Source organism: Panicum virgatum, chromosome 7K (assembly GCF_016808335.1).
Source record: "Panicum virgatum strain AP13 chromosome 7K, P.virgatum_v5, whole genome shotgun sequence".
NCBI classification, from domain to species: Eukaryota; Viridiplantae; Streptophyta; class Magnoliopsida; order Poales; family Poaceae; genus Panicum; species Panicum virgatum.
Window position 1 is genome coordinate 31,128,210 of NC_053142.1, and position 13,450 is coordinate 31,141,659.

Sequence of the window (13,450 nt, forward strand, 5' to 3'; positions counted from 1 at the left end):
ATTTGTCAAGAACAACGAAATGTGCTACAGTACCAAAACCCAAACTTTTTCGCGAACTAAACACAGCCTAGGCAAAACTTAAAAACTACAGCGCATCGATACTAGTGCTAAGTTGTAGAGGCCTGAACCTGAGCTAGCTCCTGTCGTGATACAGGTCAAGTGCCACGTATTTCTGGTGTTTTTCCTGCTCCGTTCTTGCTCGCGTATAGTATAAATAAATACCGCCCTCCCCCCTCTCCTCTCCGCCCACCCTTCACTTCTGATCTTGCACTCCACCTGCTGCGAGCCTGCGAGCAGTGTGTGCGTGAGTGAGAGCAATGGGAGGGCTTGGAAGGGATGCTTGGGCGTGGCTGGGTGTGGTTGCGGTGATGCTGCTGGCGCAGCTCGCCGGGGCGTCGCATGTCGTCTACGAGAACCACCTCGATCTGGAGGCGGCGGCGGCGGCCGTGCCGCCGTCCATCGTCGACCCCCAGCTGAGGCCCGGCTACCACTTCCAGCCTCCCAAGAACTGGATCAACGGTATAGTAAACCTCCCAAACTTTGCTGTCTCGGACGAGGTGCGGACGGCTGGCTGCAGTGCTCTTCGTTCGTGCCGTTCAGACGAGTCAGAAAAACAGTCATGCAGACGTTTCTTTGAAGGATGATATGTTAGACTTGAGCATCTTCTGCAATAATCAGTAGGCTAAGCTTGATATGATTGGTAGCTAAGACATCTTTGTCGCGGCAGAAATCACGAGCTGCACAGTACTAGCACACTTAACTGGTTAACCCATCAACTCAGCCCTATCAGAAATCACGAGCTCTCTGGCAGGAGTACAGACACTTTGTTGCGTTTGTTCTCTTTCTGGATCCAATTGCGGTTGGTTCCAAGGGTTGGCTCTAACTCAATTTTTCTAATCTTCTCGGTGGGCTGCTGCTGCTCCGCGATCTGATTGCGTCGGCGGCGGAACTTTGCAACACCAGACCCCAACGGTACGTCTTTGGCCCACCCTTTGGATTTCCTCCCATCATCATGCCATGCATGCATGCACCTTGCAAAACTCATTGCACGGCACAGAACAGTGACGCCTTTTATGACAGGATTTCAGCACATGTTGCATGCAAATTTTATGACAATTTGGGTGTGTTTAGTTCGTGAAAAGTTCGCGAAAAAGTTGTTGTAGCACGTTTTGGTTTTATTTGGCAACTATTGTCCAACCATGGAGTAATTAGTCTCAAAAGATTCGTCTCGTCATTTACAACCAAACTGTGCAATTAGTTATATTTTTTAACTACATTTAATACTCCATGCATGTATCGTAAGATTCGATGTGATGTGCGTCAGTGAAAAATTTTGTGAACTTTTCACGGAACTAAACACAGCCAATGACGCCTTTTATGAGCACAGTGTCCACCAAATTAAACAATTTGCATGATATTTGTAGTAGTTGTTCATAATAGTACCAAATTGAATGTGTTTTTTCTGAGGTTTTTGACAGCAGCTTTTCGATTGAATGAAGTACCAAATTGAATGTGTTTTTTCTGAGGTTTTTGACAGCAGCTTTTCAATTGAATGAAAACCGCATGCATGCAGCTCCATTGTACTACAAGGGCTGGTACCATTTCTTCTACCAGTACAACCCCAGGGGCGCCGTGTGGGGCAACATCGTGTGGGCGCACTCGGTGTCGCGCGACCTCATCAACTGGGTGGCGCTGGAGCCGGCGATCGAGCCCAGCATCCCGTCCGACCAGTACGGCTGCTGGTCCGGCTCGGCGACGATGCTGCCCGACGGCACGCCGGCGATCATGTACACGGGCATCGACCGCCCCGGCGTCAGCTACCAGGTCCAGAACGTGGCCTACCCGCGGAACCGGTCGGACCCGCTGCTCCGGGAGTGGGTCAAGCCCGGCTACAACCCCATCATCGTGCCCGAGGGCGGCATCAACGCGACGCAGTTCCGCGACCCGACCACCGCGTGGCGCGCCGGCGGGCGCTGGCGGCTGCTCGTCGGCAGCGTGGCCGCCGCCGGCGGCGGCGGCGCCCGCGGCGCGGCGTTCGTGTACCGGAGCCGCGACTTCCTGCGGTGGGCGCGGGTTCGGCGGCCGCTGCACTCGGCGCCGACGGGGATGTGGGAGTGCCCGGACTTCTACCCGGTGGAGGCCGCCGGCCGCCGCGAGGGGCTGGACACCTCCGTTCCCGGCCGGCCGCGGGTGAAGTACGTGCTCAAGAACAGCCTCGACCTGCGCCGCTACGACTACTACACCGTCGGCACGTACGACCGGAGGGCCGAGCGGTACGTGCCCGACGACCCCGCCGGCGACGAGTGCCGCCTGCGCTATGACTACGGCAACTTCTACGCGTCCAAGACGTTCTACGACCCGGCGAGGCGGCGGCGGGTCCTCTGGGGCTGGGCCAACGAGTCCGACACCACCGCCGACGACGTCGCCAAGGGGTGGGCCGGGATCCAGGTACGACGACGACGACTGCCTTAGGGCCTAGTCAAGTGACAAGATCTCGGCGTAATTTTGTGCGCGCGTCACGTGTTTGAATATATGGTGGCATCATCGATCAGGCAATCCCAAGGACGGTGTGGCTGGACCCCAGCGGGAAGCAGCTGCTGCAGTGGCCGGTCGAGGAGGTCGATGCGCTCCGGGGCAAGTCTGTCACTCTCAAGGGCAGGGTGCTCAAGCCAGGGCAGCACCTCGAGGTGACCGGGCTACAAACGGCACAGGTTCGGCGTGCTTGCTTGCTACTGTCAACACACTTGTAATCCCTTTTCCAATTTACCTGCCGAATAGGGCAAGTGCAGTGCACACCGTACAGCAGTAACGCGATCAATGCCGTCCTGCAAAAACTACTCCCCCTTATCTTCAGACGACAGCGCGATGCATGTTATCCTGGCTCACTATCCTATCCGGTGCCAGTGCTCTGCACAAACAAGTTTTTTTTTTGAAAGTAAGGACAAACAACAAGTTGATCCTGCCCGGCATGCTGTGCAGACATGCAGTACGCCAGCACCCCACTAGCACACCAGCACACCCCTGCCGCCCGTGTCGCCTCCTCCTCGTGCCTTCTACCGATTTTCACCGCGTTTTCTGCCGTCGCCCACCGTCATCCGCGCGCATTTGCGCGCCTTTCCTCCGATCCCCAAACTAACTACTAGCTGGGAGTGGGCACGCGGGTTCCCATTCTCGGCTGCAGGCAGACGTGGAGGTGAGCTTCGAGGTGCCGACCGTGGCGGGGGCGGAGCCGCTGGACCCGGCGCTCGCCCACGACGCGGAGCGGCTGTGCGGCGCCCGGGGCGCGGACGTGGTGGGCGGCGTGGGGCCGTTCGGGCTGTGGGTGCTCGCCTCCGCCGACCGGCGGGAGCGCACCGCCGTGTTCTTCAGGGTGTTCAGGGCCGCCGCCGGCGGCAAGCCCGTCGTGCTCATGTGCAGCGACCCAACCAAGTAAGTGTGGGCGCCGGCCATCCGTCGTGGATCTCCCGACTCCCGGCCGGCCGGCGCCGCTGGTCTTCTCGAGCATTGGCATGTGGTGGTCGTCCATTAGTTCTTCCTGTGTTCGCCTGCAAAAATGCAGGTGCTTTGGCTACACTACACGTACTTGAGTGCACTGACTCGTGTTTCTTTCTCTTTTCCCCCCCATCGGGCAGGTCGTCTCTGAACCCAAACCTATACAAGCCAACATTCGCAGGGTTCGTTGACACAGACATCTCAAATGGGAGGATTTCTCTGCGAAGCTTGGTACGCATATAGTACTACGAGTAAACAAGTTCCATGCTACAAGAGTCTGCAGATTTTATATTTGCTCATCACCCTGTGACCGACTGCATCTCTCTGCAGATCGACCGGTCGGTTGTGGAGAGCTTCGGCGCCGGGGGCGAGACGTGCATCCTCTCGAGGGTCTACCCGTCGCTGGCCATCGGCAAGAACGCCCGCCTCTACGCGTTCAACAACGGCAAGGCGGACGTCAAGGTGTCGCGCCTGAAGGCGTGGGAGATGAGGAAGCCGCTCATGAATGGCGCTTGACGAGTTACGCGCGATCGAGCTTCCATTGCGTCTGGTTCACATCTAGCGCGTCTTTTTTTTCTAGAATGGATGATCGATCATGCTCCGATCCTTTGTACTAAAATAGTGCAATGGTTCCCTCAAAAAAAAATAGTGCAATGGTCCCGACTGTGTTTTGAATGGGAACATATGGTATGGAGAAGTGCCGATTTTTGTATGCATGCAACTGCAAAACAATAAAGATGCATACATATTTTGTGTGGTTTATATACATAAGTTATTAGCCTATATATACGTCGTTGCATATGAAGTGGTCATTAGTGAAGGATTGCTATCCTACATGCATACGTGCCTTTCCAACCAAAAGAAAAAGATGTTAACATTCCACGCTAATCACCGGTGTATCAATTACCATTTTTTAACAAACGTATCAGTTATTACCATTTTACTTGTTCTTCTTTTTCAAAAGTTCTTGCAAATTGTTGATGCAAAAAACGTGTTGCATGAGCATGTCATGTGCAGCCCGTAGAAACCCCGGCCCATTGAAATGCCTTTTAAAAACCGGAACATCCGGTTTTAGCAACCGGCCCCTCTGATTTTGACCAAGATATGTTCTGTACCAGTGAAGCATACCGGATCCGGTCGGTATAGATTCATCGAACCGCTCGCTCGCTAGGAAGACACCTCGTAGGGGAAATTGTACGGCGGTGTGCCCTAAACTCAGCCTGCCAATTAGGGTGCCGCCTCACGATATGGAGACAAAGAGAAAAATAGTACTTGGGGTTGGAAAATGTTGGGGCAAAGAAAAAGATTATGACTAGGTAAAAAGGTATGTTCATCGATCGACCTGAAACTCTCAATCAATCATGGCACGCTTTAATTTATATTTATAGGCAGTGCGTCCGTCAATTTCCTGACGAATTACTGGGGGGCCGTTTAGTTCCCAAAATGAAAATTTTTGGATATCAAATCGACTGTTTGACCAGATGTCGGGAGGATTTTCCGGATATTAATTAAAAAACTAATTTCAGAACTTACTTGGAAACCACGAGACGAATCTTTTGAGGCCTTTGACCGCATCATTAGCACATGTGGGTTACTGTAGCACTTATGGCTAATCATGCACTAGTTAGGCTCAAAAGATTCGTCTCGTCGTGTACATTTAAACTGTGCAATTAGTTTTATTTTTTAACTATATTTAATGTTCCATGCATGTGTCCAAATAGGAGGTAAAAATTTTTGGACGAAAAATTTTAGTAACTAAACGGACTCTGGGAATCACTCAACGGTGGCGTCCCGACGGAAGGAGATGACCTTGAAGGGCAAAAAAGTCGTAGAACCAGCGCCGGCCAGGGCGGAGCGTCCCCTCCCGGGGAACAAGTGCTGGCGCCCACCCGAGGATGGCTGGACTAAGGTGAATGTGGATGCGGCTTATAGGCAGGAGTCGGGAGAAGCTGGGATTGGAGTGGTGATCAGGGATCATATGGGCAGGATCCTCCTGTCGGCATGGAAGAAGGTGCATAGCGTTGGATCGGCGGAGGAGGTGGAAGCACTCGCCTGCAAGGAGGGTTTGTCGCTGGCGGCAGAGTGGTGCCCAGGGCCAACAATCCTCGAATCAGACTGTGCATCTGTCGTCAGGTACTTGGCAAGACCGGAAGAACAACGTTCGGAATCCTACTTCGTCATCAAGGAGACTATGAGATCGGCGTGCAATTTTCCAAAGGTTGTTTTCCGGCATATAGGGAGAGCTTGTAATAAAGTAGCGCACGAGCTGGCCCAGCTCGCTATTCGCTTGAACCATTGTGCTGTGTGGCGTAACCGCTGTACGGTTTGCGTCGAACACCTGGTAACCCAGGATGTAAACTCCCAAGTTAATCAGTAAAGCTCTCCTTTTTCCGCAAAAAAAAAAGTATATTATGAGACATGCTTAAATAGACCTCGATCTGATCTTCCTCATAAAAGTTGCAAACTTGCAATCCTTAAAATTTATAAATCAGAGGGGCACCAGTGTAGGTCCGCCCTTTTTTTTCTTTTTGCGACTAGACAATATAACTTAGACACTCACAACGTGTGTACGCAAACTCCAATTTTATGAGCACCTTCAAAGACTGAGTTGTCAAATCCTCACCGTGAAATCCTAGGATATTCAAGAAAACACAGGAATGAAAGGAAATGCAGGAATAGCATTTGAAGGTTATGGCAAAACAGAGGAATGAAAATACATGAATGCGATGGAGATGATTGTTTGGAACGTAGGATTACAAACATAGGAATCATTCTATATGCAAGGAATGAAAAGAAAAACTCAAATTAATATAGCCATGTTTTTCTTTCAATGACGAGTGGGCCAGCAAGACAGGTCCCGCTTCTCAACACACACCACACGCTGATCTCATCTGCAACACCAGGACCATGGCTGTCCTTATCCTTTCGTTCCCCTCACGGCCTCAACATCCTCTCCGTTTCTTCCTTTTTTTTCTGCTCGATCTCATGCCACGCCCAGCACCTTGGTCATCTGTAGCAAGCCACTGCGAACTCCATCTTCCTCATCTGCGCTGCAGGAGGAGGGGGGAGAGGATGGGGCTGGGACGGAGCCGTATTCTTCCGAGCAGAGTTGCTTCGTTGCCATGGATTCATCATCTTGGGTGATTCGCAGGAATTTCTTGCAGGCTTCATTGCTTCAAGGTCGTTCAAGGCTTCAAGCCATGGTGGGAGGGAGGAGACGGTGTCAGGAGAGAGGAGAGACAGCGGGAGCGCGAGCGGAGCTTCAAGCGGAGCGGAGCAGCCCAGCTTGAGTCGGAGTGCATTTTTTATTTCCTACGTTTTGCTTGCACATCACGGCCTTTCCTCTAAACGGAAGGAAGCGTTCCCTCGTTCCAATTGCAGCATCTCTCTAGCTTTCCTTCCAAACGGTTTTCTTCAAAATTTCTGTGAATTTCCCTCGTTCCAAACGGGGATCGGAGTCGAACCCAAAAACTGAGGTGCTACTAAAAATTTTGTAACCACTAGGCTACAGGTCTTTTCACCCCCTGGCAAGTAGTTTTGTAATTAAAGCAGCATCTAACTATAAAAGGCACGAAGAGGATAGCAAGATACACCCATCAGCGAATTAATCTAACTGCACACAAGTCTCAAATGGCTGATGGTTAACCATGTGTTTTGTTTAAAGGGTCAGTTGGATACATGCCACTCCAATTTCTTGAAATTGGATCTCATGTTGAAAATCATGACATTGAGTTGTGGTGGCATGAATCGAATTTTCCCTTGTTTAAAACCCGTATGATTGATTTGGAAACGCAATCGGTAACGACTTACTCTTGGTTTGGAAGACAGTTAACTATGATATGTAATCACATAAACTAAGCACACAAGGGGTGGTGGCTGGTTACGGTAACAAGACCTAAAACATTCAGATGTTGCAGACTTAAACCAAACATTCAGGATTGAACTCATTCATATTTGAGCCAAATTGAAGTGCTCTAGGGCATGTCTGGACCATCTACATATTATGAAAACCAGCTAAAAAGTATGTTATATATGTAGCTGATTAAAGTGCTTTAGGTGATTGGATTATTGAACAACCAGATTTCTATAATTCCACTCTCTGGATGCATGTTGCTTGGTGCAGTACATGTACTGGGGACTTGGGGGTACCAGTGCTTTTGGTGAACTTTTTTGTCAAGCGCACACTGTACACCGGTAGTACATACGTGTCCTGTTGCCCATCTGAACTCCCGTGCGGGGCAACTGAAGGAAACGGGCAAACAGCCCATGTTCCTGCACGTCACCACTGTGGAACTGTACTGTGGATACTAAGGGGTTGTTTGACACGGCTCCGGCTCTTCCAAAAACAACTCCGGCTCCAGCTCTAGAGGTGGAGTGGCTTCTTTGGTGGAGCTGGAGCCGTTTTAGAAAACATTTGGCAAAACAGCTTCACTTGTTAGATTGAGATTGTAAAAAGTCTAAATTACCCCTTTTTTCTTTTTTTTCCTTTTCTTTCCTTTTCTCTCTTCTTTTCTTTTTCTTTCCCTTTTTTTCTTCCCTCCCCTTATCCAGTCGCCCGTCTCCTTCCCAATCGCCCAAACCCGCCACCTCCTCCATCGCTTCTGCTCCCCACAGGCCGCGCAGACCGGGCCGCCGCCGGCCACCTCCTCCGACCGATGCGGCCGGCGCCTCGCGTCGGCCTGGGCGTCACTGCGTCCTCCGCCTCCTCGTCCTGCTCCGGCGGCGGCGGGGGATCTCCAGGGCCGCACCCGCGCTGCGGCTCGGGCTGTCGGGGCCGGCCACCTCCTCCTCGCATATCGCGCCACCGAGGACTGCCTCCTACCTGCGACCACCACCGGATGCGTCAAGGGGCGGAGCTTGGCCACTACGATGCTGCGTGCGGGGGCAAAAGGGGCAGCGGCTCCACGGAGCCGGACGAAGCCACGGTTTTGGGGCTTCTCCTCCCCAGTGTAAGCCGCGAGGTGCTCCAACCGCGGCTCCAGACTTGAAGTCGGTGCCGAAACCACCGTTTGGCAGGGCTCCTGTGACGGAACCGCCAAATTAAAACTCTAATTAAGCTTAATGGCCGTCATTTGAACACATCAGGCGCATTAGCTTAACGGCTTAATTTGGCGATCCTTTCTCAACCCACGGCCCGATCGGAACATCACCGGTAGTCCCACGCAAAGGTGGGCGCAGATGGTACAAGCACGCCTTAAAACTTGAAAATACAAGAGTGATCACGACACAAAACATTTAGTTTTATAAGCTGAGTTCAAAACATAAATAATTTACAAAACTTTACAATAGCTGTGCCTGAAGTTTGAATATAAAAGATCCTACCACTACTTTAGCTTCCATCAGTTCTGCTCCTTCAAGACCGGTCGGACCGGTCGGCACTGCCTGCCGACTCCACCGGTCAGACCGGTCCACGGACCAGTCAGACCGGTCTATGCAAAACAGAAAGGCTGCACACTCAGCCCACAAGTGTACAACTCGACAGCGCTCTAACCTAAGGGTTCCGCTCCTCGACCTGCTACACCTCTGCATCCCGGCGGATGAACTTGACACAACAGGGGCAGAAATCGACGTCCGGATGTCCTGTAATAATAAAGGTGTGTCGGTACCCCAGGACTGGGGTACCCCCTCTTGCTGTGTCTGGGCAAGGGTCTTGTAGTTATCCTTAACTACATCCAAACAGCCGGACCCCTAAGGTCCGGAGTCCTGTTCTCCCAGCAACGCTCCGGACCGTTCCACAGTTGGGAAAGGTCCGGAGACACCACGTGTCCCGGAAGAGGCAGGAACTCGTGTGCGAGCAGCCGAGGCTCCGGACCTCCCACGGAGACCGGACCCCCGCGGGGTCCCGGACCCTCATGGGGTCCCGGACCCCCTGCATAATAACCGGACCCCTCACTAAGGGAAGAGATCGACGCCCCGCGTCGGGGTGGTCCGGGGCCGCCACGTGTCTGCAAGACATGGCCGTTTGGGTTTCCATACCAACGTTCACCCACCATTGCATTTATTGCGGTAGGTGAACGTCTGCATTGATATAGCAGAAGCTGAGGCGTTTCATTGACCAGGGGATACTATTGATCGCGTATTACCAAGGCAGTGGAGCCGCTGGCGCCGCCCATACTGCGTCTGCCAGTCTGCCGTAACAGATGGATACGACGGCTCAGTTTCGCCCATTATGACGCTGCATAATAGCCTCAGCAGGCCACGCCGCAAGCTACGCTACTCCAACGGGCGCCTAGCTGACGGGACAAGAAAAGACCCCCCTGAGTCAGAAGAGCAGTAGTGTGCATATCGGAGGAAAGATTCGCTACCACTGTAGCCACAGTCACGTTGGGCCCACCTGTTGGGGCACCAACGTCCTATGTATCCGCTCCCCCTTGATCTATAAAAGGGGGGCGCCGCTAGAAAACCTCAGGCTGCGAAAGAGCCAAGGCCAGCAGAGGATAGGTTCATACACACCAAGAACAATACATCTCCCAGTGGACGTAGGGTATTACGCTCCGGCGGCCCGAACCACTCTAAATCGTGTGTTCTTGAGTCCTTGCCTCAGCGTAGATTCAGTCCCATCGCCTAGTACTTCCCCGAGTACTCCCTCACTGGGAATAGGCGGGTGCGCTCCGCCACCCGGCTGTGGGTACCCCTAGAAACCCCACGACATTTTGGCGCCGTCCGTGGGGAGGTCAGGCGCAGGTTGGATCTTCGGGCTTCTGGGCCGTGCTCATCCTCTGCAACGACGAGCGAGAAAATGAAGGAAGGCAGGGCCACACTCACTCCACATGCCATGGCACCGGCGCTCCAACGCCCTCGGTGCGGCGGTGCACGGCAGCGGCGCCTGCTGTGCGTCGCCACTGCGACACCTCAGAGCCGGCGTAGCAGCGCACAGCGGAGGCGCCGTTGCGCGCTGCCGCTCCTACGTCGACTCAAGGTTTTCTCTCAAGCAACGGCCACACCTCCTCTGCGGTGGCATGGCGTCGGCTCAAGGCTTTCTCTCAACATGGAGCCTGGAGCCGACAGCCATCCCGGAGGAAGTTGACCGTGACGTCCTGCCGTCTCCAGCACCGGAGATCCACCTCAGCATTGCTCGGTGCTGCTGCTGCAGACAGGACCCCGCCACCAAGTGCGGGGGCCCCTAGCGCTAGCACCAAGGACAAGCCGGCGAACGACCGCGCTTCTCCACGCGTCGCACCGGTCCATCTGCTGCGCAAGGGTGTCTAGTCTCCAACGGCAACGGCAGGGGGAGGGGCCTCTTCCATTCAAAGCCAAAGAATTTGTCTCATGCCATCTAGGCATGTGACAGCTCTTAGGCAAGGAGGGGTCCCCCAAGCTCCCGAGGTGATGCTGGATGATGCGGTTCAGGCACATCCAGGGCGCCTTCGCCTCCGAAGAAGAACGCGCTGTATAGCATGCAGCCGTAGGTTACTCCTAAGAAAGGAATGAGAGAGTTTCTCCTTTGTAATAGCGTGGCGTCTACGTGTGTGTCCAGAGCGGTCAAGGTCCGACCTTGTAAACCCGACCTCTGGCCCTATCACACAAACAGGCAAAAGCGGTCAGGAGCGGTGGAGGTCTGACCTCGTAATCCCGACCTCTGATGTATACCGTGATAACCACAATGATAAAGGAGATTTTCTTTCTTGACCTTATCTCGGCTCCACCCCGGTTACATTCATTCTTTCTGGTTGGCTGTTTTTTTCGGTTAACCATTTTTTCCTCCCAAACAGAGTCTTTACCTTTGTTGCTAACAATCCAAGTTAAGTTGCTGGCTTGTGGTCAGGAGAAGACATCCCTTCTAGCTGGAAGGCAGTCCGAACCCCTAAGGACCTGCTCTGGAGAAGTGGTATTTGTATCCTGGGGTAGAGAAGCTCCGCGTGGCTTAGCCTGGTAATGTACCCTAAGTTTACGTACTTCACTGCCCTGTTACAAGTACTCTAGTATCCAGGACTGCTGTCTTTAGAGGTCCCGGGCTCTCTTCTAGTATAAGGCTTGGTTTCTTTGCACCTTACTATGAGGTCCGGTAACATGCTTCATCGGATTGTCAGCAACGGTCGCTACAAGTCCACTCCGGTGGCCCGCTCCGGCGGAGACCGCTCGCCATGGTCGCTCCAAGTCCACTCCGGTGGCCCGCTCCGGCGGAGACCGCTCGCCACGGTCGCTCCAAGTCCACTCCGGTGGCCCGCTCCGGCGGAGACCGCTCGCCACGGTCGCTCCAAGTCCACTCCGGTGGCCCGCTCCGGCGGAGACCGCTCGCCACGGTCGCTCCAAGTCCACTCCGGTGGCCCGCTCCGGCGGAGACCGCTCGCCACGGTCGCTCCAAGTCCACTCCGGTGGCCCGCTCCGGCGGAGACCGCTCGCCACGTTCGCTCCAAGTCCACTCCGGTGGCCCGCTCCGGCGGAGACCGCTCGCCACGGTCGCTCCAAGTCCACTCCGGTGGCCCGCTCCGGCGGAGACCGCTCGCCACGGTCGCTACAAGTCCACTCTGGTGGCCCGCTCCGGCGGAGACCGCTCGCCACGGTCGACAAGAGCCGGGTCCGGGAAGTGGTGCTTACTCCCTGAGCGATCCGAAGTCTGTGTAGCCGCTTAGCTTGGTTCCACACCCTAAGCCTACACCTTCGTCGCCCAATGGAGAGCACTCTAGTACCTGAACCTGGCAACAAGCATACCGGCCTCAGGGGTCCGGGATGCCCGCTCTCTCCATGAGCACACCAACGCAATCAACTTGCGTAGGAACACATCACGATGGTGGCCCCACCTGCGGGTTCGTACCTCACCCGAGGTGGGCCCGGGGGCCACTGTCGGTACCCCAGGACTGGGGTACCCCCTCTTGCTGTGTCTGGGCAAGGGTCTTGTAGTTATCCTTAACTACATTCAAACAGCCGGACCCCTGAGGTCCGGAGTCCTGTTCTCCCAGCAACGCTCCGGACCGTTCCACAGTTGGGAAAGGTCCGGAGACACCACGTGTCCCGGAAGAGGCAGGAACTCGTGTGCGAGCAGCCGAGGCTCCGGACCTCCCACGGAGACCGGACCCCCGCGGGGTCCCGGACCCTCATGGGGTCCCGGACCCCCTGCATAATAACCGGACCCCTCACTAAGGGAAGAGATCGACACCCCGCGTCGGAGTGGTCCGGGGCCGCCACGTGTCTGCAAGACATGGCCGTTTGGGTTTCCATACCAACGTTCACCCACCATTGCATTTATTGCGGTAGGTGAACGTCTGCATTGATATAGCAGAAGCTGAGGCGTTTCATTGACCAGGGGATACTATTGATCGCGTATTACCAAGGCAGTGGAGCCGCTGGCGCCGCCCATACTGCGTCTGCCAGTCTGCCGTAACAGATGGATACGACGGCTCAGCTTCGCCCATTATGACACTGCATAATAGCCTCAGCAGGCCACGCCGCAAGCTACGCTACTCCAACGGGCGCCTAGCTGACGGGACAAGAAAAGACCCCCCTGAGTCAGAAGAGCAGCAGTGTGCATATCGGAGGAAAGATTCGCTACCACTGTAGCCACAGTCACGTTGGGCCCACCTGTCGGGGCACCAACGTCCTATGTATCCGCTCCCCCTTGATCTATAAAAGGGGGGCGCCGCTAGAAAACCTCAGGCTGCGAAAGAGCCAAGGCCAGCAGAGGATAGGTTCATACACACCAAGAACAATACATCTCCCAGTGGACGTAGGGTATTACGCTCCGGCGGCCCGAACCACTCTAAATCGTGTGTTCTTGAGTCCTTGCCTCAGCGTAGATTCAGCCCCATCGCCTAGTACTTCCCCGAGTACTCCCTCACTGGGAATAGGCGGGTGCGCTCCGCCACCCGGCTGTGGGTACCCCTAGAAACCCCACGACAAGGTGGCAACAAACCCTGAGTATTCTAATACTCAGCAAGGCTTACCCGACCAGTGGATATAACTTAGCACACATATCTAGACATGCAAGGCTTTTGGCTGGTGGTTTGTTTTTGCAGAAATA

General features: G+C 54.2%; 1 protein-coding gene across 2 annotated transcripts; it reads left to right on the top strand.

The window, feature by feature from the left end:
* Window positions 1-257: 257 nt before the first annotated feature.
* LOC120640924 (beta-fructofuranosidase, insoluble isoenzyme 2-like) lies at window positions 258-4,277 on the top strand. 2 transcript variants are annotated; one of them, XM_039916857.1, is made up of 7 exons: window positions 258-519; window positions 964-972; window positions 1,574-2,448; window positions 2,553-2,711; window positions 3,182-3,429; window positions 3,633-3,723; window positions 3,823-4,254. In XM_039916857.1, exons 1-7 carry the CDS (start codon window positions 318-320, stop codon window positions 4,006-4,008), a joined length of 1,770 nt encoding a protein of 589 aa, XP_039772791.1. In that variant the 5' UTR covers window positions 258-317; the 3' UTR covers window positions 4,009-4,254. The 2 variants fall into 2 exon arrangements, with proteins under 2 accessions (XP_039772791.1, XP_039772792.1); XM_039916858.1 differs by lacking the exons at window positions 3,182-3,429; window positions 3,633-3,723 and having other exon boundaries at window positions 3,823-4,277.
* The last annotated feature ends 9,173 nt before the right edge of the window (window positions 4,278-13,450 follow it).